We start from the raw sequence: 25272 nt of genomic DNA on the forward strand, positions 1-25272 counted from the left end.
CTTCCCTCCCCCTGCCAGAGGGGACAAAGGAACAGGAAAGCTCCTGAGAAGGATGACACTGGGTATGAGGTGAGGCTGGGCAATGGATCAGGAATGATGCTCCCAGGCAGTGCAGTGGGAGCAGCGTGCACCATCCTTGCATGTCCTTTCATCTGCTGCAGTGCAGGGGCAAAGTGTCCAAAAGCACATCGAGGGCTGTTGTGGAGTCCTGGTCCTCCCTCTTGCACTCCAGGCTCCCTGAGGTCAGCCTTAACCAGAGCTGTAGCCACAAGCTGCTGCAGGATCCTTGTTCCACAAGGACTAGGAGGAAGAGGAGCTGGAACTGATCTTTTTGGCTATTTCAATGTCCGACTTGGCAACCAGAAACCGCAGCTTCTTCCCCCCGGAGCGGATGAGATCCACAGCACTGCAGGGAGCAGCAACAGGGACAGAGGTGAGTTCTGGCAGCCCCTCAGGTGCCTGCCCAGTCATGGGCATTCACAAAACACCCCCCTTTGCCAGTCCCCTGTGCCTGCTCAGGGCTACAAGCAGGGGCTGTTCCTCTCCTGCCTGTATCTTTGTGGAGGGCTTGGCCTCCAGGTTAATGGTGCGAGGATGAGGGCAAACAAGCCCAAAGCTGCCCTGTGCTGTGGGCACCTGGGCTCTGCCTCTGAGCTGTCTCATCCCACCACCTTTGAGAGGAAACCTGGGGTGGGATGAGGCTGCAGCAGCTCTACATTGCTGAGACTCATCTCTGGAGCCCTTATTTATTTCCCATGTATGCTCCCCAGTTGCTGGGGAGGGAAATATGGATTATGCTCCATAATCCCTCCCCAAACCCACAGCCTCTCCCCCTCCCTGGTGTCCTGTGCAGGTCACTCCTCTCCCTGCAGCTCGCTGGTACCGCAGCATCCTCAGCACTGCAGCGCTGGCAACTCTTGGAGCAAAACAGCCAGAAACCCAGAGCTGACAGGGACTCCTCCAGTGCTGCTGCCACCCCAGGCCCTCTGCTGAGGTGGGACTCACCTCTGGTAGTCTGCCCCGATGAGGCTGGTGCCGTTGACAGCCAGGATCCTGTCCCCAATGGAGAGCCTGCCGTCGGCAGCTGCGGGGCTGTCCTCGATCAGGGTGCGGATGTAGATCCCCGGGGAGCACAGAGGGGTGTGCTGGTGGCAGGGGAAGGCAGTGAGCAAAAAAAGGCACACAAAGATTTGTGGTCCCAAAAGGCTTGCCTCCCCAGGCAGGGTAACTCCCCCAGGGCTCACCACCAAGCCTGATGGCAAGTGGGATCTTGGAGATGCTTGGGAATATGATGGGGATGGTGCTAACAATAACAGGAAGGAAATATGATCCTTTGGTTTTATATTAATTTGTACACAGAAAGGAGAGGTGGGGCCAACTTGCTCTTGTTCAATTTAATTAAGAGTAAAGCACTGTTAGCCTGCAGCCATGCTGGGATGGGAGCTCTGCTCACAGGGCTCAGTGATGCTCTGTTCCCTACTGACCAACAGCACAGCTGTGAAAGGCCTTTTAAAAGCATGGTCCACCCCACAATGCCAGATTCCTCCTTATGCAAAGGAGGAGCTCTTTTGTGACCCTGTGAGCCTCCCTGCTCCTCTCTGCTTCTCCTGCCACCACTGAAGGGTGGAGAAAAGACCTCAGCTGAGTCATTTTCTTTCCACAAGAGAGCTGAGCCTGTTTGCTCTCCACAGCTGCAGGACAGCTGTGGACTTTGCACAGACAGCACAGTGACCTGTAAGCAGAGATCCACTACGAGATCCCTCTGTGCCTCCTTGTCCCCAGGAGAAGCAGCTAAGCTCCCATGGAAAGCCATCAGCCTTTCTGGGGGTATAAACCACATCCCACATCCCACTCCACTGTGTGAGGGCATCAGCTGAGAACTCACCACGCCATCGATCAGCCCCATCCCCAGCCCGATGGGTCCCCTCTCCAGCTCCACCACGAAGACGTAGCAGAAGTCATCAGTGGCAGAGCTGCGGCTGGAGGACTCCGGCGTGGGGTAATCATAGGGGGTCGGGGAACAGCCTGGCAGAGGAGGGAGAGAACAGCTTAGGGCTCTGGCACTGCCCAGCCCCACAGCCCTGGGGCAGCTCTGGCACTGCCCAGCCCAGCTCCACAGCCCCACGGCAGCTCTGGCACTGCCCAGCCCCACAGCCCCACGGCAGCTCTGGCACTGCCCAGCCCAGCCCCAGAGCCCCAGGGCAGTGCCAGCTCTCGGTACCTTCAGGGGTGCTGCCTTTGGTGCCGTTCATGCCGTTCCTCCGGGTGTCCTGCAGCCCTTTGCTGGTGCCCTGCGGTGACTCCGGGCTGCCCGAGTCGAAGTTCAGGGGGGTGGTGGGTGGTGTCAGCAGGCAGGAGGGGTCTGGGGGCACCGTGCCACCCTTGGGCACCGGGCTCCTGCCCAGCTGTAGCTGCTGGAGCTTCTCCTGGAGCTGGGGCTCGCTGGCGGGGGGCTCGCAGGGGCAGGTGCTGGTGGCCAGGCAGAGTTTGGGGTTCCCCTGTGGCTCAGCACAGCCCCCCAGGCAGCAAAAATCCTCCTGGATGGCGATGGTGCTGCCCGGGGCGGGCACCGGGGCCTCGCTCACCTCCAGCACCTCTGGCGTCGGGCATGCCTCTTTCTTGAGAAGGAGGGGAATGCTGTGGGACCCCCTGTGTGTGACTGTCACTCCCCACCTGGACCCCAGCACCCTGCTGCTCTCCTGGCTGCCAGATGCATCCAAAGCCTTGGCAATCCAGACACTGCCAGGCTTGTCCTGGCTTCCCAACACAGCTCCCACAGCCCAGTTTGGTGGCCAGGGCTGTGCTGGGGGTGTTTACAGCCAGCCAGAAGGGGACTCCTGGTCATGTCCCTGCTGGGACATCCCACTGGAATGGGACACTGGGGAGCACAGCTCCTCCTGTGCCACAAGGGCTGGGCAATGTGGCCCCAGGGTGACAGGAGGAGGCAGCAGGGCCTGTGAGTGCTGCAGGGAATGGGGACAGGATGGGAGAGGAGAAGGGGACCTTCCACATGCAGTTGAGCTTAGCACCCACAGCACGTATCACCCTCCCTGTGCTTTACAGGCATTAGCTAATTAGCACCTCTGTGCAAGCCTGGCTGCTGGGATGGGCAGGGTGCAGAGCAGGGAGGACAGAGAACACACAGGGAGATGGGGAGCACTGCCACAGACATCTCCCCTCCCTCCCTAACGAGATTGCTGGGAAGATCCTGTCCTTCCAGCTCAGCTTCCCGTGCCCCTGTGCTGGGGGATTAGCAGCACTAATCCTTCCAGGAGCTCTCCATGAGGCCACTGCCACAGCTCCAGGCTGCAGGCAAGGGCAGCAAGCCCTTGGCACTGGGTTTGGAGGGGTCTGCAGAGGGACCCAAGCCCCTCCTGCCCCGCCAGGAGAGGAACAACCCCCCCGTGGGGTACAGGATACCTTAGGGAGTGCTGAGCCCAGCCCCTCACTGCTGTGGGGGCTCTTGCTCTGCAGGCTCCAGAGGAAGTGGCGGATGTAAAGGAGGTGTCTGTAGATGTTGTCGTCCAATGTCTCCACCTCCAGGTCCACTTTGAAGCCCCCACTGGGCAGGATGATGGGTGGGTGGTTGTCAAAGGACTCCAGCACCTCATCTGAAAGGCAGAGGGATGGATGGAGGTTAGCACTGGCTCAGTGTACCCCAGTGCTGCCTCCCAGCTCTCAGCCATGTGCAGTCTCCCAGCTGGGACCAAGGATTTAGAGAGCTTGAGCCAGCAGCATCCCTCACTTGGGATAGCAGAAAAAGGCTCCTGCACTTTGCATCCTTTGCAATATCTGAATTTTGGGGCTCTGGTTATTACCAATTGCTGAAGGTACTACAGGACACCAGGAAGGGGAAGGGGATGACCTGTTTGTAGGTTTGTATGTGAGTGGAGCAGGCTGAGCAGGACTCACCAGGCTGGAAGGTGGCTGGGCTCTCCTCCTCACTGGGCTGCCATGCTGAGATGCAGCCCACGTCCATCACAGCCTGGCACTGGCTCAGCACCCGGTGCAGCTGCGCAGGGCTCAGCGCTGGGAACTCGGCTCGCAAGGATGGCCAGGTCATCTGTGTGAGGGGACAGCACATGGCAGAGGGGAGAAACTGCTTCCTCTGAGGAGCAGGAGCTTCAAGGGGCACAGGAGGGAGAGCTCGGGCAAGATGGAGAGAACCAGAGCATCTCTCCTGGGTACTGCCCACCACAGACCCAGGGAGAGGGCAGGTTCAAAAGGGGCACATCAGTGTAGGGACCCCCCAGACTGAGCAGGTGCTCTCCTGCCCATGCCCACCCCAATGCCACGAGCCCTGGGCTGGAATCCCTCACCTGCACCAGCTGGGAGCCGGGCATGGCCAGCAGGTTGGCCACGCTGGCCAGTTTGGAGAAGAACTGCTGGGAGAGCTGCTCGAAGCCGGCGCCGTGCAGCCATTCCAGGAGCAGCCGCACGCTGGCCCGCAGCTTCACCCCCTGGGACCAGTGGAAGCAGCCCAGGGAGGAGCCTGAGGAGGCAAAGCATCCATCACCATATCAGGGAAAGCATCCATCAGCCATATCAGGGAAAGCATCCATCAGCCATATCAGGGAAAACATCCATCACCATATCAGGGAACAGCCCCCCCTGTCCCCCAGCCCCTGCCCCGGGTTAATGTCCCCAGCATCCTGTGGCTGTAATTCCTGGTGGCAGCTGGGAATTACCTGGCACTGACAATGGGGCAGCTGCGTTAATGAGGGCTAATGAGCACCTCAGGCTGCTGCAGTTTATTAATGAGCTGCCCCTATTAACTGCCCTCAGCCTCCTCTGCTCAGGCTCGAAGGGGCAATGGAATGGGATGGGATCCTTGTGGGGTTTTGCCTCTCCTGGGAATGGGGACCCAGGGGCCAGCAGCTGGGTCTGTGCCTGGCCTGCTTGTAGCAATGCTGAGACCTGCCCATCTCCAGCCCCTTCCTGTATCCCTCTAGGTGGCACTGGGATGGACTGGAGATCATCCCAACAACTCAGTCCCCTATGTGCTGCCCAATTCAAGGAGGACTGACCCTTATCCAGGAGCTGGTTGAAGAGCAGGGTGTTAGAGAAGAAGAAGAGGTAGGCAAACATCTGGGAGGTGATCTCGGGGTGCACTTCGTACTGGTGCAGCAGGTCCAGCACGGCCTGGTAGATGAGCACGACCCTGCGGAGCTCCTCGGGCAGGGGCGGAGTCCCGCGCCAGCCCTCCCGGCACTCGCTCTGGAAGGGGTTGCACTCCAGCAGGGCCGGGAGCGACACGTACAGACACTGCAGGACAGCAGCAAGGTCACAGCTGACTCGGTTTGTTGGGGTTTTTCTGTTTTTGCACCAGCCGAGCCTTTCCTTCACCTCCTCAAGCCAAGCAAACCCTGCCAGTGCTGCTCCGGCAAGGGGCTGCTCCTGTTCACCCCCTGCCTCCATGGGCTCCAGTGTTGCACAGAAGTTTAAAAAATTATTTAAATTATGCAAAAGTTTAAAAAATTATAAAAATTAATGCAAAACTTTAAAAATTATAAAAATTATAAAAAATATAAATATTATAAAATTATAATTATAAATGTTATAAAATTATAACTGTTATTATAAGTGTTGTAAAATTATAAATATTATAAAAATTATAAAAATGAATGCCAAAGTTTAAAAATATAAAAAATAATGCCAAAGTTTTAAAATTATAAAAATTTGTAAATATTATAAATATTATAACTATTATAACTGTTATAGAATTATAAATATTATAAAATTATAAGTATTGTAAAATTAGAAATATTATAAAAATATAAAAATAATGCAAAATGTTTAACATTATAAAAATTATAAATATTATAACTATTATAACTGTTATAAAATTATAAGTATTGTAAAATTATAAATGTTATAAAAAATTATAAAAATTAATGTTGGTCACTTTTAGCAGTTGGAAGAAATGGTGCGTGACGCCAGCTAAAATCTGCAAAACTTAATGTGAACCAGGGCATCAACCAATCAGTTGGTCACGAAGGTGACAGAAATCAGGATCGATGGGGATGATTTTCCATATTGCTTACACGGGAGAGCAGTGCCTCGCACTCACTTCTTCCAGGGGAGGAGGGCGCAGGGGAGGAAGGCGCTGCTCGGAGCGGTGCGGGAGCAGCAGCAGCAGCCCCGTGTGCCCCGTGCCGGTGGCAGGGAGCCGTGGTGCACAGCGCAGCCTTTCTGTGCCTCACACTGCCCGCTCTGTTCCCGCTGCCGCCCGGCTCTCCCGGGCCAGGGGCCCCTTTCCATCCCTTTCCACCCCTTTCCATCACGCCCTGAATCACAGCATTATGCCGCGCTGGCCGAGCCAAGCAGCCCTCCCCGCACGCCTCCCCCGAGCCGCTGCACTGCAGGAAACACGCCGCAGTAATTCAATACTTTTCCTGGGCTGCGACCAAAATTCGGGGAACTTCAGCCCGAAGGAAAACACCTCAGCGTGGTGCAACTGCCAAGGAGTGAAAGCTTAAAACAAAACCCTCCTGCACAGCCCTGGGGATGCTCGTGCTGTACCTTGGAGATGTAGTAGACACACTGCTGGAAGGTGTACATGATCACCTCCTCCAGCACTGTCATCGCCTCCTCGCTGGCCGTGATGGTCGAGGAGAACAGAGATTCCTTGGAGCCTGCAGGGAGGAGAGGAGCATCGGGGAGCAAACCTGCAGCAGCAAGGCCCCCAGACTCCCAGGGGCTGGGTTATTAGAATTTCCAGGTTTGTATCATCCCCACGGAATCCCTCAACAGGGCAAAGAGGCTCCTCTGGCCCGAGGGGCTCCCACCAGCTGTCCCCCACAGCTCCTGCCTGGCCTAAGAACATTTAAACTTTTTGCATAGACCAGAAAGTTTCTGAGGCTGGTTTAATACCTTTCTATCTTTTTTTTCCTTTTGCTGGCATTAACACAGGCTCACCAGTGAGCAGTTCTGAGGACTACCTGCAAATCCAGGGTGAAGAAAGCCCCCCAGGGCATTAACCACAAGCTGCTGCAGGTCCTATGCCCTCCTGAGCTTTTCCAAACCCACTCATTCTGTGCAAGCATGGTGGTTAAAGGACCAGAGAGCAGAATGTGTGGGATTCAGCAGGAAAACTCATCATACTCATGTGTGAACACAGCACAACCTGGCTCTGGAGCTGGGCAGCACCAGAGCAGGATGTGAGGCTGCTCCTCCCACAGATTTCCCCAGCCCACAGCACGGAGATGTCCCTGCTGATGAGGATTATGGAGGGTTAATGGAGCATCTCGAGGGCACTGACCACCAGCTGTGAGTGGGGATTAGCAGAGCAGCTCTGGCTGGGAAAACAGGCAGGATGCTGCATCCACACCTACCTTTGATGTCCAGCTCTTCCTCCATGCTCTGGATGTAGGTGGGTGATTTCTGCTGGACAAAGTAGAGGATCTCGATGGCATTGGCCATCCAGAAGATGATGTGCTGCAGGTCTGGGAGGAGGTCTGTGATGGTGAAGCGGGACAGGGTGGCAGGGTCCTGGCTGAGGAGACACAGAAGCTGTTACACCTGCTGCCCCTCAGCATCCCCACTCAGGCTTTTGGGGAGAAAACAGCCAGTTTGGGGCAATGCCAGAGAGCTTTCACATCCCCACACCCCCAAGCCCAGCACTCCCTTTAGAAAGATCCTTTACAAGGAAAAAAATCAGTGGTTTCTGCTGTGAGGGGTGGCAAAGGGGATCCTGTGGGACCAGGCTGACCAAGGCCACCTGGCCTTTGTGGGGCCCCACTTTTGGGGGAGACTCCCCCTAATACAGATGCACTAAATCTTCATGGCTGAAGGCAGCCCTTCCCCAGAGGTATGTGCTGCTCCTGCCAGCTCTGGACAGTTAAACCCAGCTCACCTGCCCTGGGCTGTTCAAAAATAAAACAAAAAGCATCTGGGTAATTTCTCAACTGCTAAACTGCTTTTTCCTGCTATAGGAATGGCCTGGGAAGCATCTTTGAAGTTTATCCTAAAGGAGAGCTCACAGCAAGCACCAACTGCTTTAGAGATGGGATTTTGGATGTGGCTGGGAAGACAGCTCCTTGCACCACTGTGATTGTCCCAGAATGGTGCTCCCAGCACTGGGACATGCTGTGCCACCACCACTGGATGCACACATGCAGTGCCAGTTCCATCTCAGCTCCACTGAGGGGTCTCCAGCCTGAGGAAGGTCAGGCTCACACTTAAGGAACATTCCTACTGTATCACTCAAGGGTGAAGCCACAAGTGCAAAGCCTCGGCCAGAAAACCCCAGAGTTGCTGCAGGTCCTATTCCTTCCTGAGCTTTTCCAAATCCACAGATTCTCTGCAGGCATGTGGTTAAAGGACCAGAGAGCAGAATGTGTGGGATTCAGTAGGAAAACTCATCATGCACCACTGGCTGACAGCCACAGACTGCGCTCACTCATGGAGGAAGAACCAGGTTGAATTCTCCCCGTTTTTTGAGGCAAAACAAGGAGGGTCACACTTACTGCTGGGATTGCTTTTCAGCCAGCTCCCGTGTCCGCTCCTGGGCAGGGAGAGAAGGGAAAGCACAGTGAGAACCCGTGGGATGGGGTGGCACCAGCAGCACCCCCATCAGCACTCACTGCCACCGGGGACCAGGCTGAGGAGGAGCCCCCAGGGAGGGCCTGAGCAACACCCCCACCCCAAAACACCCCGTCCCACCGCCGACTGACCCACACCGTCCTCTGGATCATTTTGGCCGCTTTCAGCAGCAGCTGCCCGAAGTCTCCCGGCTCAAAGTTGGTGGCCGAGTGCTGGATGCAGAGGCAGAGCAGGAAGGCAGGTGTCAGCTTATGGTCGTCCCCTCCGGGCTCGATGAGGCTCATGATGCGCCGCAGCAGCACATCCTCGGCCGCCGGCTCGAACTCCAGCTGCAGCCTCCTGCGGGGCGTCCTGGGGCCGCCACCGGGTGATGGGCCCCGCTTTTTGGGGTCCCTGTCCCTCAGCAGGCTGCCGCACGCCCCGCACACGTGCGGAGCCTCGGGGTGCAGGGCCCGCAGCCTCAGAAGGGTCTGCGCCGGCAGCGGCTGCGCCTTCATGGGGTCCTTGTAGAGCAGCAGGTAGTAGAGGCCGAGGGACAGCAGGTCCCCGTGCCGCAGCACCACCGTCCGGGACACCTCGGAGAAGTTGATGGAGACGGCGGCGCCGGCGATGGGCTCCAGCACCAGCTTCTCCTCCGAGCGGTGCCGCGAAGGTCGGAGCTTCCTGATGGTGCAGTGCAGGGGCAGGATGTCGGGGGCGGACAGGCTGATGCTGGGCTTGCTGGCCTGCGTCCTCTGGCCCACCGTGTGCTGCTCGCGGTTCAGCAGGTACACCAGGCTGTCCTGCCGAGCGAGGAGACGCAGCATGAACCGGGCACGGGGAGAGGGGACCCTCCTGCTGCCATGCAGTGAGTGCTGCAGCCTCCCGCTGTCCCCAGCTGTCCCCTCGCTGTCCCCAGCTGTCCCCCATGCACATTTACATTTCGTTATTTTACTCTCCTCGCTGCCAAGCAGGACAGCAGCGATCCCTGCCTTGGGCACGGCAATAAATGGGTACAATGACTTTGGGCATGCAATAAATGGGGCTGCTTTGGATAGAAGGAGCCCTCCTTCCACATCTCCCCCTCATCCCTTCTGCAGCTGCTTTTCCTTCCCAGCTTTTCCCCCCAGACTGGAGCGATGCCTGCACCCCCTGCCCGGGGTGACAGTGGGACAGAGCATCCACTCCTGTCCCTGCCTTTCTCTGCAGCCTGCCTGCACACCCCGGGGCAGCTCAGGGGACCAGCCCGTGCCTCAGTTTCCCGAGCAGCACTAATGGGATGGCCGCAGTGCCGGTGTCACCCTGCCAAAAACTTGGAACAGCTCGACACTCAGCGGGCGCAAAGTAGCCATTAACTGCAAGAGCCGACCCTGTCCTTTGCAGTTCTCCTTGCGCTGTTCTATTCACAGCCTCTGATTCCATCTGCCACTGAGGAAGCAGCCGGACCGGGGATGGGGAACGGGGCAGAACCGGGGCCCCCTCGGGCCGGGACAGGGATGCTGCTCGGGGATCACCTTGCATCCCTCAATGCCAGTGCCATCCCAATGCCAGTGGGGCATTGCAGGCGGTCACGGCTCCTACCTCCGCGCTCCCCGCACTTGGGGACAGGCCGGGGACAGACTTGAAGACAAGGCTGCGAGTCCCAAGCCCGTTTCCTAAAGGATGCTCATCTTCACCACCACCACCACCACCACCTCCCTCGACCCCAGCAGCTCCGACCATGCAAGCAGCCCCGTTCCCCGAGGCTTTGGGGGGCTGGGAGTGAAGCGGGGGTGCCGGGGGTGCGCAGGAGGCGGCGCGGTGCTGTGCTTACATGCTGCTGGCTGTAGCCCTGCAGGAGCAGGAGGTGCGGGGACTGGTAGAGGGAGTACCGCATGCTGCTGCCGCCGCTCCGCGCCGCCGCCGGGCTGCCGGGCAGGGTGGAGCAGTGCCGCTGGAGCCGGGCCCCGCCGCCGGCCCCGGCCGCGCTGCCCGCCCGCCGAGCCGGGCTCCCCAGGCTGGTCTCGCTGAGGCTGCGCCGCAGGGCCGGGGGGGGCCCGCGCCGCTCCGCGCCCGCCGCCCGCCGGGCCCCCCGCGCCCGGTGCCGCTGCAGCTTCCGCGCCTGGGCGTTGATGCCTGCGGGGATGGGGGGGAGACAGAGCCGCCTTCAGCCCCTGCAGCCCCCCCGGAGCACCCCCGCCCGCCGCAGCGCCCCAGTGTTGCTGGAGGGATGCTGCGGCTCGGAGCGGGGATGGAGCAGCCGGCGCTGCGCACCCACCGCGCCCTGGTGTCCCCCGGTCCTTTGCCCTCCGCGAAAGGTGACGCCAAAACAGCGGCGCGGAGTTTAGTGTCCTAATGGCACCGCTAAAACGCGGTGTCCCTGCCCTCCCTGGCCCCCAAACCTCACTGGATGGAGAGCAGCCGGTCCATAGCATCCCCCATCCGCCCCGGCCACACTGCAGGGCTGGGGGGAGAGGAAATCCCTGCTAAAAAGAAATTTCACTCAATCTTTGCTAATAAGAAAAAAAAAAAAAAAAAGCCCGGATTTGGCTTTCAGCCCTTCAGCAGTCGGGAGCCAACAGCAAGTGGGGACCGCAGGGACCCCCCCAATTCCCCGGAGCATCAGGCAGGCACGGGAGCTGCAGTGGAGCCCGGCTGCAGCAGGAACAAGCCGTAATTAACTTCTCCCAAGCATCAATTCGGGCAGAGCTGTCTGTCCGTGAGACAAACAGGAGCCGGGGTGAATGGATAGGCCGGGCCGAGCTGCAAAAGCAGCCCCAGAGCCGCGGGTCCCGCTGGGTCCCTCCGTGCCGCTGGAGCTCTGCAGGAGAAATTGGAAGTTGTGTGTCCGAGGGTGATGCTCGTACCTCAGCTGGGCACCTCCTGGGAGCAGGTCACTGGCATTCGGGGAGGACGAAGAGAGGGGAAAAACCCCACAGGATTTGCTTGCAGGAGCAGCAGTGCAGCGCTGTCGGTGCAGCACCAGAGCCAGAGCCCTGCTCCCGGCTCTGGACAGCGAGGTTTGGGGACAGCCAGCGGGATTTGGGGACGGCAAAGCACAGAGCCTGGTGCCCAGGGCTGCTTAAAGGGACACTCACAATCTCAGACCCAAAAAAAAAAAAAAAAAATCATCTGCCTTATTTGGTGAGGAATGGGCTGCTGGTTCTGAAATACATTTTTTTGTTTGTTTGTTTTAAATGGAGCGCTCCTTTGCTGGGAAAATCAAAGAGATGGGGATGGGGAGGGGGGGTGGGACAGGGAGAAAATAGCCCCTGCTGTTTACATGCCTTGGGATTAGGGCAGGGCACAGCCAAGCCACCCCAAGCAGCCCCGTGCCCTGTGTCCTTCTTAAAAAGGCAATCGGCCACGGCACGGATGGGACATCCAGGGAGGACAACAAACCCACACAAGCCACACCGCTGGGCATGCCAAAGGCCACCCCAAACGTGTCTGCAGGACACCTCAGCTCCCCCCAGGAGCCCTGTCCCCGACCCACACCATGGAAATGGGCCAGAGGATGAAGGACAATGCAGATCCCAGAGCAGGCTGAGCAGGCAGGGAGCAGTGGGGCCGGATCCTGGGGAGCAGCTGGAGCTCAGTGGGACAGAGCAGGGCCTGCCAGCACTGGGGTCCCACTGCCTGCAGAGACAGGCCCTCACCAGCCCCTTATCCAGGGGAAAGGAAGCTTCTGTATTTATTTTGTGTAGGAAAAAGCTGCTTTTTCACTGCCCCCGTCACAGGCTCCCACCAACCCCAGGGCTGTGCTGGAAAGATAAACACAGCTCTTTTCCTGAGCATAACAAGGTCCCTCCATAAAACTGGGTTAGGTTTTTTCATCCTTTGGTACTGTTTTGTCCTCCCAAGAATGTGCAGGTTATCCCACCCAAAACTCAGCCTGAACATCTCCAGTGCAGAGCCAGTGGCTGCTGAACCCACATGGAGATTGGGATGGGAACAGCATGTAAGGATTCAAAGAGCATCCCCAAATATTTCATTCCTCCCTGGATAGCCAGGACTTGGACTGTAGAAAGGAGGCACTGCTGTTGGGGTGTTAGCCCTCGTTTAAGTTTAGGATTGGACAAGCTCCAGTGATCTCAGGCCTAGGGAGTTAAAAAGGCTTGGGAAAAGGGATGTACCACTGATAGTGGGCACAAAGAATACAGAATTTACAGGCCACAAGGACACTTGGCAGCACTCCCAAGATAAGGAAGAAACTAATGGAAGCAACTCAGCAACTGTGCTGAATCAGCTGTGCCTGGGTAAGAGGCAATTCTGGCAGGGGAGATTCACAACTGGCAACACAAGACACCACCAGCTCAAAATAAGAGCTCTGTCTCTGTCCCTCTTCTCTTCTCTTCTCTTCTCTTCTCTTCTCTTCTCTTCTCTTCTCTTCTCTTCTCTTCTCTTCTCTTCTCTTCTCTTTCTCTCTCTCTACCTCACACTGATTGCTAATAAAATCTGTATTATTTACTTCAGCATTTGTCTCGTTTGCACCTCAGTTCAGGCAGAGGCACCTCTCTCTAATCAGATCCTAACACAGGGCTGGATCTCATCCTTAGGGAGAGCTGGGCACCCCTTGGGCAGCATCCCCAGACCCCACCAAGCTGCTGCCTCTAAACCCATCCTGCAGCCCAGGGGAAAAACTTTCGCTTGTGGTGCCTGGGATCTTGGCTGGGATCTGCCTCTGTTTCAGCTGAGGAAAGAGGTTGGCTTTTCCTGGCTGAGAAATAAATCAACAAATAATTCCATGGGCCCCAGGAAAGAAGAAATGCTTTGAATGCACCCAGGAGGGACTAAGACCAGGCTGGTCCTTCCTAATGTAATTGCTCTGCAGACTCTGCAGGGAATCTTCCCTGGATGCAGTGGTGCTAAGGTATATCAAAGCCAGATCCTCAAAGGCACTTGCCAGAGCATCTTTTAGAATAATAGGCTTAAATCCCAAGTTTTTGGAGCTGCGTGTGCAGTTCAGCCTCCAGCCCTTTGGGAAAGCTCCAGTTAGGACAGGACCTGGTACAAAATGGGGATATTTTGGAAAATGAATGCCAATGAGATGCCAAGGGCTGCAGCACCCTCCAGTTTGTGGGTGTTTTCCCTACATCTCCATGACTCTGTGCTCCCCAAAGGAGCAGGCTGGGGTCACAGGGAGAGAGGGGCTGCCTCGTTAGCTGCACAGAGCCTCTACCTGTGCTGCTAATTAGTGTCAAGAGGAGCCAGCACTGTCCTCCCCAGTGGGAAGCAGCTAATAAACTAATTAGGATAATGGGTAAGTGAGCAGATAAAAGTCTTAAGCTATTTGCTAGCAGGTCATGGGTGGATGTGAAGCCTTTCCCCCAGCCAGGGATGCACCTGCATGACCCCAGTGCTCCCAGTCCTGCTGCTCCAGCCATGCCCTGTGTGGGGAAGGGCCTGCAGGTATTGCCCTGGGGATGGTTTGAGCATTCCTCTGCTTTTCTCTGGGGGAGCTGCAAGCCTGAAGTCCCTTTACTTTTGCACAGATGTCGTGTTTTCCAGGCCAGTGCCTCAGCACCGTGGGCAGGCAGCTGCAGCTCAGCAAGGGGACCTCTGCCAGCCTGAGCCTGGTGACAAGGGTGACCCTGCTGGAGGGCACTCATGGTCAATACCCCCCTCACCAGGAGTTTTGGGTCTTTTTGGGGTGCTGCATCACTCACATCCATTCCTGGCAGTTTGCAGATGAGGTGGGAAAGGGTGGTCCCAACCCCACAGTAGCACAGGGTGAGACTAGTGACAGAGCCCCTGGTGCCACCAAGAGAAGGGCTGCAGGAGAGAGATTTTACCAGGTAAGACAGCCATGGGCTGTGTACCCTGCAGAGCAGACAGCCTGACTGTGGGTGCAGCTTCTGCCTTTGAAGAGCTTGGTCAGCTCTGGAAAATGCCCAAAGGTTAAAAAATGGGGAATTTCCACAGCCCCACCCAGGAGTGCTGAAACAAATGAAGTGATAACGAAAGCATAACGTGCTTGTTTCCTGATCCAGAGCACAGGATCCCATCAGGAGCTGCTCCTCCATCAGAAATGACCCAAGGGTGCAGCCCCAGGCCAGCCCAGTGCTGCTCCCAGGCTGGGCAGCCCAGACCCTGCTGCTTCCCTTCCTGGGTGGATCCCTGCACTCCCACACTCCCAGCCCACCCAGGATCCAGCCCATGGGAGCAAAGTTCCTTTCCGCATCCGAGGGGAGGATGTGAGGCTGTGGATGTGACCTTGGGCTGGCAGGGAGCTGCCACATGGCCCTGCACCCCTCACTGGGCTCTTGCCCTTCCCTCCATTCAGCTGAAGCTGTTTTTAGATCACTGCTCTCCCAGAGTGCCTCACATCTCTCTGATCCTGGCTGCAGGAGGAGCTGGAGAGAAGAGCAGAGCATCCACCTCCATCCACCTCCTTGGCCCAGGCCCTGGCAGGAGCCACCTCTGTGTCTGTGCAATGAGCTGGGAGCACCTGTGGCACCCCCTCCCTGAGCAGCCAGACTGGACATGGTGAGCATGGAGCAGCCCTGTGTCCTCAAGTGCCAGGTGAAATCCCAATTGAAAATTGCAGCTGGGCAGGCTCCAGCTGCCTCTGCTCTCCTCCAGAGAGAGGAGCCCATGGCTGGATTCCCTCCCTGTGTTCCAGGGTTCTTTCCAGCTTTGTTAGGATGGGTGGGAAAGGAGCTGTGTCCCTCTGGTGTGGGACAGGTTGGGCCATTTGTTCTGCTGCTGGTGGGGCAGAAACTTGGCTCTTCTTTTGCCAAGCACACAGAGTAATCCTGCATCACCACCACTTTCGTTCTGACAGTAACAGCCCTTCCCAACAGGCGTGAGGAACTGCTGGGGCCCATCCCAGCAAAACCCTGTGGCTGATACCTCTGGGGCGTGGTCAGCAGGTCTGACCCTGCAAGCACATTGTGCAAGTAAAAATCTGATTTTAAACCTTTCTGCCCTCATCCTCACAGGATTTTTATCTGAGGGTGAGAGGAGGAAAGCTTCATTACTGCTGCTGGTTCCTAATGATGCACTTATCTCCTCCTGCCAGCCCTGGCCTCCATCAGGCACCGCTGCAGGGGCTCTCCTGCCCTACATTGCTCTCTCTTCATTAGCTTTTCATTTTCCTTAATTGCTCCTGCAGATTTGCCCGGGGTGTCAGGCCTGGGGAATGCCCAGAGGGAGACAGGAGAGCAGGGCAGAGCCAGGAATGAAGCTGGGGATGCCATGGTGCTTGTTCACTGATGGGAAGAGCAGGAAGCACTGATGCTCTTGCCTGCTGCTCCCCAGCCATGGGCAGGGTTTGTTATTAACCCCTGAATTGGCTGGGGTGAATATTTGAGGTGACAGATACCAAACTGAGGCAGGAGAGTGCTGAGGCCTGCCTCAGCCCAGGAGCCTCGCCGCTAAAACACATCCACCGTCCCACTTGCACCACCCCTGCACCCACACCACGTGTGAAAGCCTGTGCTGTGGGAGGGCTCCAGGGATAACCCCCATCCCCTCTCCCTGCCCCACAGCCAGCTCTGACCTGCAGTGGTGGTGTCCACATCCCTGGCCGCCATCTCCTCCACCTCGGCCCTCCTGCGCAGCTCCAGCCGGCGCGAGAAGCCCTCCCTGGGCTTCCAGAGGTCCTGGATGAGCAGGGGCTTCTCGTGGTCGCCCAGCACCCTGAGCCCCTCAGTCTGCCACTGCCTCTCGGGGCCCTGGAAGCGGCCGATGACGTCGCAGAGCGCGTACTGCGCGGCGCTGAGCTGGCTCAGCCCGTAGCGCTCCAGGGCCTCCTTCACCAGCTCCCGCGCGCCCGAGCTGCCCGTCACCAGCACGCTCTTGTAGTTGGTGCCCGCGCAGATGTTGCCCCCGAAGATTTTCAGGATGCCAGGGGCCGAGAGCTGGGTGGAGAGCTCGGCCGGGTCGTCCTCGGCGGGCGCAGAGCCGCGGTCCTTGTAGCTCAGGGTGCGGTAGAGCACCTGCGAGAAGAGGCGGCTCTGGCGCTTCAGGCGGCTCTTGGACGGCGGAGCCATGCTGGAGGACGGCCCATAAAACATGGTGGGGGAGGTCGTCATGAAGCACAGCTGGGCAGGGAACAGCAAGAAGGGCAAGGTGAGTGGTTTGGAGGGTGGATGTGCAGCAGGTGGCCACAGAGGAGCTGCTGTCACCTCCGAGGTGGCAGATCAAGGAGGGTCATTTCCCCTGTGTAACCCAAAACAACAGAGGAAAAGCTCAGCCAAGCTCCTTGGCACCAGCACAGTTACCCCTGGATGGATTTTTGTCCCTGAAAACACCACCTGGAGAGGCCCCATAGTTCTCCATCTTACCCAAAGGAGGAGAGCAGAGCCCAGCGGGACTTGGCGGGGCCCATCCTGGTCAGCAGCCAAAGCACCAGGAGTTACTTTCACTAACGAGTTTATGGAGCAATCCCATTTTTTAGAGGTGAAACGGAAAGCTCAAGTGCAAATTCGCTCACTCTGAGGTCGCTGCTAAATGCTTTTGCTCAGCGAGAGGCACAGGGTGAAAATGGGCTCTAATTAGCCTTTCTAAAAATGTCCTGACTCTGGCAAATCTCTTGGCTGTTGCTTGTTTGTGAAAGACGTTCAGGCCCAGGGTGGCATCACTGACAAGGCTGCCCTTGTCACCTTAGCCCAGGGCAGCCCCGAGTGGGCAGTGACTGGAGCAGATGTGGCCAAGGCCATGTGGCAGCTCCCAGTGCTCCTTAATCCCCTGGAGTGGACCAGGAACCACAGATAGTGATCTGGATTTAGGTGGGTAGCACTCCTGCCTGATGTCACTGTCCCCATCCTGGTTGCAGCATCACCTGGTGCTTGGGTGGTGCTGGTGACCTCCAGCCACACTGTGAGCTGCTGGCAGGGTCAGCAAAGACAATCTGAGCATTCCTGCTTGGGACAGAACTGGGCTCTCCCTCTTCTCCAGATCTATAACATGCAGGGACCCCATGCACACACAGAGGAACCCCAAAATGTCCCATCCACAGTTGGATGCAGCAGTTGGGTGACCCAGGTGTCCCTGGCTGGGCACAGGTGAGGTGCCAGCAGCTTCCACAGCTGCAGCCCCGAGTGGCTCAGGAACAGCCGTGCCTCAGAGCAGACTCAGCACTGTCAGCAGAGTGATGCTGGGCCTGGACAGCCTCCAAGCCACCATCTAATTCAGGAGAAAAGAGGAGAGAAAAACGTCCCTGCTGCTAATGGAAGCAGAGGTCACCTTCTAACCCAGAAAGCAGCTCCCAGCCGTGCATGGAGGGCTGCTGCAGGATGTGCATCCCCCCATTCCACAGCCAGAGACACAGGGAATGCTGCAGATGGGAAACTGAGGCACCAGGTGCTAAGGATGTGGCTGGGAGCTGTGTAACCCTGCTGCACCCCATGTCACCCATTTCCCCTTTCCCAGCTCCACCAGGACTGTGAAAATGCTGGGGTTTGTCCTTGTCCCCAGGCTGCAGGTTCCAAAACTGACCTCTGGAGTGCTGAAGGGCAGGAGTCCTGGCAGGACAGCAGGGCTGAGGACCTTGTTTTTTACACTGACCCAGAACTTCACCCCAACTCACTCAGCTAAGGCTGCTCCTGCTCAGGTAAGGCTCAGGTAAGGCTGCTCCTGCTCCCACCTTGCAAGTGGGGAAACTGAGGCAGGGATGGGTTGGGGCTCTGCTCCTCCCTCTCCTGCTGAGCCCAGAGCTGCTGGGAACATCTCTGGGGACATCCCTTGATGTCTGCTGTGTGACACCTCCTGGCAGCCCCGACCTGGGGAGCAGGTCAGGGCACTGGCACAGCCAGGCTCAGGAACAGCTGCCCCAGGCTCCAGCACGGCCCTGCCAGCCCTCATTAACATTGGCCACGAGGAAAACTGCCCCAGAGTCCCTGCAGGACCTTGTCATCAGGGATGCAAAAGAAGGCTTTGTCATCAAATCACTGGTTTCGTGGGTTTTACCTCCTCCACCCTGAACTGCCCCCAGCACAAAGGGAAAACTTTCACCATCTGCTGGTGGCAAAATCATTCCTCCAAGCCCACATCACAGACACACCATCCTTGCTCCTTGCAGGTCCCTGCCTGGTTTTGAATGTGTTATTTATAGCTCAGCTATATTTTTACTCTTTCTATAAAATGCAGCTCCTACAGAGTTCAGGGGCAAAGACTTTTCACCGGGAAAAAAATCAGAAGCCTGGATGAGGAGGAGGTGTCACCCCAATTTTCAGCATCTAGAGCAGCACAGGTGTGATTTCACCAAGCACCAGCCTGGGTCACCTGAGAAATCACATTCTCCTGGAGACAGCAGGACACACCCCATCCTAATCCCCCTGAGGATCTAATGGGCAGGGTAAGATGATAATGAAAGGGGCTCCTCCCACATCCGTGAGCTCAGGCACGATGGTCACAGGCATCTCCCCAGGAGGAAATCTCTGGTACGAGGGGAAATCTCTGGTGAGGAGGAAATCTCTGATGCAAGGGGAAATCTCTGGTACAGGAGGAAATCTCTGGTACGTGCCATCCCGCTGAGCCCCACTGCAGGGGCAGGGATGCTCCAGCTGCCCCAGCTGCTTGGGGACAAGCCAGCAAGAGTGTCCCACCTTCCTGCAGCTCAGTGGGACACGTGCTCCTGCCCATCCCCAGCCCAGCTGAGCCCTTTTCTCACTTCACAGTTCCCTGGAAGGACACAGCACGATCCAGACTTTCCCAAGAGTCCCTTTCTCCAGCCTCAGTGACGTTCTCTCTCTAACGGGTACGCACGGATTAGTAAAAACCCTGGGATTGCCTCCCAGCAAGATCCTTCACCTCTTCACAGCAGTGCCCGACCACACCAAAAGCAGCTATTTTCCACAGCCAGCTCTGCCTGAGCTCTGCAGGGCTGTGACAAATGCCCACGGTGTTCACGTGGCCACCACGTGTCCTTCCACCACCACGAGTGACTCTGCAGCCACCACTGGGGACTTTCCTGCAAGCCTGAGGTTCCTGCTCCCAGAACGGGTGAGCAGCTCCTCCCCAGGGCCCCCAGCCAGCGCTCAGACCCTACCTTGCCATCCTTCTCACGTGCCTTTTTCCCTTCCATTCATCCTCCTTCTCAAAACGATCTTTGCCCTTCGTTGTGCACCATCCTGGGCAGGCGTCTGTCACGTTTCTGAGAGAGGAAGAGGAGGAGAGGTCCTGAGCTGCTCATGGACATCAGCTGCTCGCAGTGTGGTGGGTTTGGAAGGCTCAGAGGTTCTGCAACACGGTCCTGATGTTTGCATGTGGGATTCTGAACCACATCTATAACCAACAGCACCTACCCCATCGGATGGGAGACCGGGAGAGAACAGAAGGAGGAAGGAGAGGAGAGGAAGCAGGAGGAAGGAAAGGAAAGGAGAAGGGGAGGAGATGGAACTAGCAACAGCCCTGTGACCTTTATCTCTTTCTCCTAAGCACACGTGGCCCCAAGGATGCCAGGCTGGGGATGCTCTGACTCACAGGTGGACAAGCAAGCCCTGGAGCAGCTCCTTCCCCCAGCAGCCCCAGCATGCTGGCGTGCTCACTGAGATCTGTTCTCCTGAATCTCACTCTGGTTTGCTGGACATCAAGAAGAGCCACCAAGCACTGTCCCCTCACCTTCCCACCGCAGATCTGCGAGAGCACAACCACTGGTGGCCAGAGACAAAGATAAAAGAGGCACCTGCCAAGTGCCACCAGGGATGTCACGGGTGTTCCTCAGGGACAGCCATCAGAGCACAAGAGCTACTCCTTTCCATGGCTCCACCATGATTAAAGATAAATGCATCATCCTCTAATTAAATCACCTAATCAGGGCCTTGGTGTGGTTCCATCCAGTCCCTCTTGCTGGCCCAGCCTTGGGGCTGTGGGAGAAACTCTGCAGGTCGAGATGCAAAAGGCAAAGAGGAGCTGCCCCCACCTCTGCTGCTCCACGGTTCTTCCAGTGAGTTACTCCTCCTGGTAAAATATTTATGCCTTATTTCCAGTGTGTCTGCCCTGCCCTCAGCTGCCAGATATTGATTCTTGCCATCTTTTCTCTGCTCAATTAACAAGATTTTGGCTAACAGGTATTTTCTCCTCTGTGAGAGTATTTAGATGCTGTTGCCAAGCCTTCCTCTTTCCTCTTTGATTTGATTTATGGGTGGACTCACTGGATGGCCCCTTCCTCTCCACCTGTAAGACCCCTTCTGCAGCCCCTTAGTCCCTTCCCCTCAGACTCCACATCTCCTCTGCTGAGAAGGAAAATTTAGATTTGGTTGCCATAAGCCCAAATTTGGTTCTGACCAGAAATGCAAATAACTGCTATTTATTTTTTTTCCCCAGAGCCAAATTTCACATTATCCTGAAAATTTTCAATTCTCCAGTGCAGAAATGAGGACAGACAGACAGCCACCCCCCAAACTGCTGCCCCTGTGCTGCCTCTCCCAGCATCTGCAGGGAGCTCCAGCTGAAAATTTACCATCCAGATTAGGGACAGGAAACCACGTACAGCCACAGTTATTATTTTTGGGTGTAAAAGATTTCCATGTTCCATTCTGTTCCAGTCAGGATGCCTTTCTCTCACTCAGCTTACCACCCGGATTTGTGCAAACCATTAACACTCAGCTGCCCTGGGTCAGATCCAGGTTTTTCCAGAAATCATTTCCATCTCCTTTCTTCCAGATTAGTGATAAAAACACCAGGTCCATGTTACCAGTTAGCAGTGCCCAGCAGTGATAATCTCCCTGATAACTGCCTTGGAAATGGATCACGTTTATTTAATACCAGCTTTCTTGACACTGTGCAATGTCAGCTCTAAATACTGGACTGGATTGACTTTTTTAATACTGGAAAGTGCAGATTTTTACAAGAATATCACCTCCCATAACTCAACTGCTTCTCAGAAGTGTATTACAGCCAGAGAGTCACCTCTCATGCTGGAGTCTGAAATAATTTCTTGCCAGGAGTTATTTTCCATACAGCCACGTTGGATGGCAGGAATTTATTCCTGGTGTTCAAGTCTTTAATCAATTGGAGCCCGAGCCAGGTTTCTCCCTCTTCTCCCTGGGGGGATGCTATCAAGCCAATCAACCTGTAGCTACCAGGTCATCTTATTCCCTTTTGGGAAGAGCAACAACACCATTAAAACACTTTTTAATCATCTGGAATTTCCCCAGGGGCTCATCCCAGCACAGGGATGGGTGGTGAGATTTCAGCTATAACCACCCCAGAATAGGAACCAGAAAAGCTGTTTCCTCAGATCTCTGTTGGAAATTTTTCTTTTTCTGCCTTTTTTAATGGAAACCACTGGAGTGGCAGCCGCGGAGTAGCGGCAGTGACCGCAGCCTGGATGCTGCAAGTGGAGGGAGAGGCCGGAGCTGCAATGTGGAACAAATTAGAACTTGGAGAGCAAAGGAAATGAGAACGCCCTGGTGGCTTTGACGTGCTCTCCTCGGCTCCAAACCCTGCCCCTCTGCAGATGCCATCCCCACAGCCAGGCAGAGCCCGAACCCCTCGGCTCTGACCGGAGCCCCCATTCCCTTCCTTTGGCTCCAGAGCCCGGCCTTGCCCTGTGCGAGTTTATCCACCTAATCTAGGGGCAGAGCGGAGGCTGATGATGTCCGTGGCTCTCTCGGTGCCGTCTTTAGCCGGATCAGGGCGGGTAAACTCCTTACCACGTTATTATTAGCAGCAGGCACCCTGCAGCAGCCCGGACCCCGCAGCCCCTGGGACTGCTCAAACAGGATGGAAAACAGCCCCAAAACCACCAACAGCTTGTCCCAAAGGCACCTATCACTCCACAAACATTGTTACAGTCTGATTCCACAAGGACAACAGGAGTCCTTTTAGCAGGTTTTCTTTTCTTGGTGTTTTTTTTTCTCCTGTAATTATTTTGCAGGGTCTTTTGAGCCGCCAACGTGCCCCAGCTCTCTGGTAATGCAGCAGTGCAAATGCCAGCCCTCTGCCCGGGCAGCTCTATTCACACACCCCAGAAACCCTGCACAAAAAGCATTTGCTTTCTGCTGCCTCCTGAGCTCCACAGCCTCCATAGGCTGCCTAATTATAAGACCTTAGCAATAATATTTCTTTTTTTCCAGCGATAATTAACTGGTCCTGGAGAGAGCTGAAAATAAGCACTTCCCAAGCAAGTAGCAAACTCCCCTGAGTTTTCCCTGCTAAAGTTACAACTCAGCATGAAACTGCTCCAGCCTCACAGGGACACAGATCATCTCAGCACCTCCCTGCCATGGCCTGGGATGCCACCACAGTCGCAGGCAGCTGAATACAGGTGACACGGAGGGTGTGGGGTAGCAGTGGGATCCCAAGGGTTGTGCAAAGGGACAAGGATCCCGAGGGGCATGGAATGGGGAGAGGGATCCCGAGGGGCATGGAATGGGGAGAGGGATCCCAGGGAGTGTGCAAGGGGCAGAGGAATCTCAAGGGGCATGCGAGTGGGAGAAGGATCTGGGGAGACAGATCCTGAGGGATACGGAATGGGGACACGCATTCCAAAGAGAGTTCAGTGGGGGGAAGCAGCCCAAGGGGGATGGAACGGGGATGATCCCAGGGGATGTGCGATGGGACACGGACCCGCAGGGACAGGCGGCGCGGGGAGGGCTCCCCGTGTGCCCGGCCATGGGACAGGGACCCTCGGGCGCTGCGGCTCCCGGCACTGCCCTCCCGCCGGCTCCGCGGGCAGCGCGGGTCTCCCACGGCAACCGGACAAGCCCCGAGCTCCTCCCGCCTCCGCTTCCCAGGGGACGAGAAACAAACGCTGCTGCCCGGTGCAGCGGGGACGCCACAGCGGGGATCTGCCTGACACAGGTGTGTCCCTGGGGTAGGGTCCGCCTTCGCCCCCCGCGCCCCCCGGCCCCGGTACCTACCGTCGGAGCGGGGCAGGCTCGGCGCGACCCCGGCGGCGGCAGCGCCCGGAGCCGCCCGGAGCCGCCCGGAGCCGCCGGAGCCGCCGGAGCCGCCGGGGCTGCGCGGGCACCTCGGGCCGGTCCCGTCCCGCCGGGGCGGAGCGAGCGCGGCTGCGGCGCCCCCCCGCGGCCGCCACCGGAACTGCCCGCGGCCACCGGGAACGGAGCGGCGGGATCGGGGAGAGGGAAGAGATAAGGGGAAGGTCGGATTTGGGAGAGGCTCTGTACTGGGAAAGGGTCGGGATAGGGGAAAGATCGGGATCTGGGGAAGGGTCGGGATAAGGGAGAGGATCAGGATTTGGGGAAGGGTCTGTACTGGGAAGGGTCGGGATTTGGGGAAGGGTTGGCCCTGGGAAAAGGGTCAAGTTATGGGGTGGGTTGGCACTGGGAAAGGCTCGGGATGTGGGAAGGGCCTGGATGTGGGAAGGGGGTTCTGCCCCACTCTCTGAGACTCCACCTGGGCACTGCTTGCAGTGCTGGGTCTGCAGCACAGACAGACGTGCAGCTGTTGGAGTGAGGCTGGAAAGATGCTCCAAGGGCTGGAGCACCTCTCCTACGGAGACAGGCTAGGAGATTATCAGGATGGAGAAGCGAAGGCTCCAGGGACACCTTAGAGCCTTTTCCTGCCTAAAGGGGTTCCAAAAAACATGGGAAGGGACTTTGGGCATGGAGTGACAGGACAAGGGGAAATGGATTCCCACTGACAGAGGGCAGGGTTAGATGGAATATTGGAATAAATAATATTGGAATAAATTCTTGCCTGCGAGGGTGGTAAGGCCCTGGCACAGGTTGCCCAGAGAAGCTGTGGTTGCCACATCCCTGGAAGTCTTCCAGGCTGGGTTGGAAGTGGCTTTGATCATCTTGGTCTAGAGGAAGGTGTCCTTGCCCAGGGCAGGGGTTGGAACAAGATGAGCTTTGAGGTTCCTTCCAACCCAGGCAATTCTAGGATTCTGTGAAAATGCCAGGAGCAAGCCAGGCCAGGCTCTGCAGGCAGCAGCACCTCAGCTGCACAGGCTGGCTTTGGCCAAACAGGTTTTATCAAAGCAACTCCAGAGCTGACCTGGAGACTGCTGGGGGTGCACACAGGCTGGTGCCTGGCAGGGGTAAGGGATGGATCATTACTGCACTGGGCACTTGTTCAGGTTGAGATGGTCACTGTTGCTCTGCTTCCCTCAGTGAAAATGTCTCCTTTTGGTTAAGGGTGTTTCCCTGTCCAGGGGTGCTCTGGGTGGGAAAGCAAATCTGCCACCCAGACACCCTCTGGGAACGACAGCACCAAAGCAAAGCAGAGTCAGGAGTGCTCCCAGTCCAGCCCAATTGCCAGCAGCACAGCGATGATGGGCGAGGTGGAAGTTGTGGGTCAGGTTTGGGGGTGAGTTCAGCTGCCCCTGGAAGCAGGGAACCCTCCCTAGCTCTCTGGGAAAGCTGCTGAGCCTGGGGGAATGCAGCTCTGTGTAATTATGGCAGACAGGGCTTGTGCAGAGCCCAGGCCAGGCAGCTCCAGCATGGGGCAAATTCTCCCTCTCCAAGAGAAGCCAGTGCCCACAGGAGAGGCTGGTGGGGTCAGCAGGGAGCTGTGCTACCCCCTGCCCTGTCTGCCACAGATTTTCTCCTCCTCTGTGGCTCTGGCATCCTTCATCCCCTCAGTGCCAGCCCTGGGGCTCCACACCTCAACCTCTGACTCAGCCACCAGGAGGGGAAAGGGCTGGAGCAGGCTGTGCTGAAGCTGCCGTGGTGAGATGCTGCTGCTGAGCCTTCAGCCAGCCCCTCAGGGCACAGGGGCACTGCCAGCAAACTCACTGATTTGATTGATTTGTTTGTTTGTTTGTTTGTTTGTTCAGCAGCTGGCAGTGCCATCCCTGCACCAAGGTGAGTCAGTGCTCAGCACCCCAGTGCCATCCCTGCAGGTGGCTGGGTG

General features: G+C 56.8%; 1 protein-coding gene across 1 annotated transcript; it reads right to left on the minus strand.

Moving 5' to 3' along the window:
- Window positions 1-205: 205 nt before the first annotated feature.
- RADIL (Rap associating with DIL domain) lies at window positions 206-16538 on the minus strand. Its single transcript, XM_058816248.1, has 14 exons — window positions 16007-16538; window positions 10337-10638; window positions 8676-9326; window positions 8469-8506; window positions 7335-7495; window positions 6523-6635; window positions 5028-5265; window positions 4320-4492; window positions 3913-4063; window positions 3421-3611; window positions 2222-2618; window positions 1886-2025; window positions 1006-1145; window positions 206-406 (listed from the first exon to the last, which is right to left on the minus strand). Exons 1-14 carry the CDS (start codon window positions 16521-16523, stop codon window positions 301-303), a joined length of 3318 nt encoding a protein of 1105 aa, XP_058672231.1. The 5' UTR covers window positions 16524-16538; the 3' UTR covers window positions 206-300.
- Between the last annotated feature and the right edge of the window lie 8734 nt (window positions 16539-25272).

Source organism: Ammospiza caudacuta, chromosome 17, assembly GCF_027887145.1.
Source record: "Ammospiza caudacuta isolate bAmmCau1 chromosome 17, bAmmCau1.pri, whole genome shotgun sequence".
In the NCBI taxonomy this organism is placed as follows: domain Eukaryota; kingdom Metazoa; phylum Chordata; class Aves; order Passeriformes; family Passerellidae; genus Ammospiza; species Ammospiza caudacuta.

Excerpts from the sequence above, each read along its gene's own strand:
- RADIL (XM_058816248.1), bottom strand. The coding sequence starts at position 16,523 with ATGTTTTATGGGCCGTCCTCCAGCATGGCTCCGCCGTCCAAGAGCCGC. Across the intron at positions 7,496-8,468 it reads GCTGAAAAGCAATCCCAGCA|CCAGGACCCTGCCACCCTGT; the intron begins GTAAGTGTGACC and ends GTGTCTCCTCAG. Across the intron at positions 2,619-3,420 it reads TGGGCTCAGCACTCCCTAAG|AAAGAGGCATGCCCGACGCC; the intron begins GTATCCTGTACC and ends CTCCTTCTCAAG.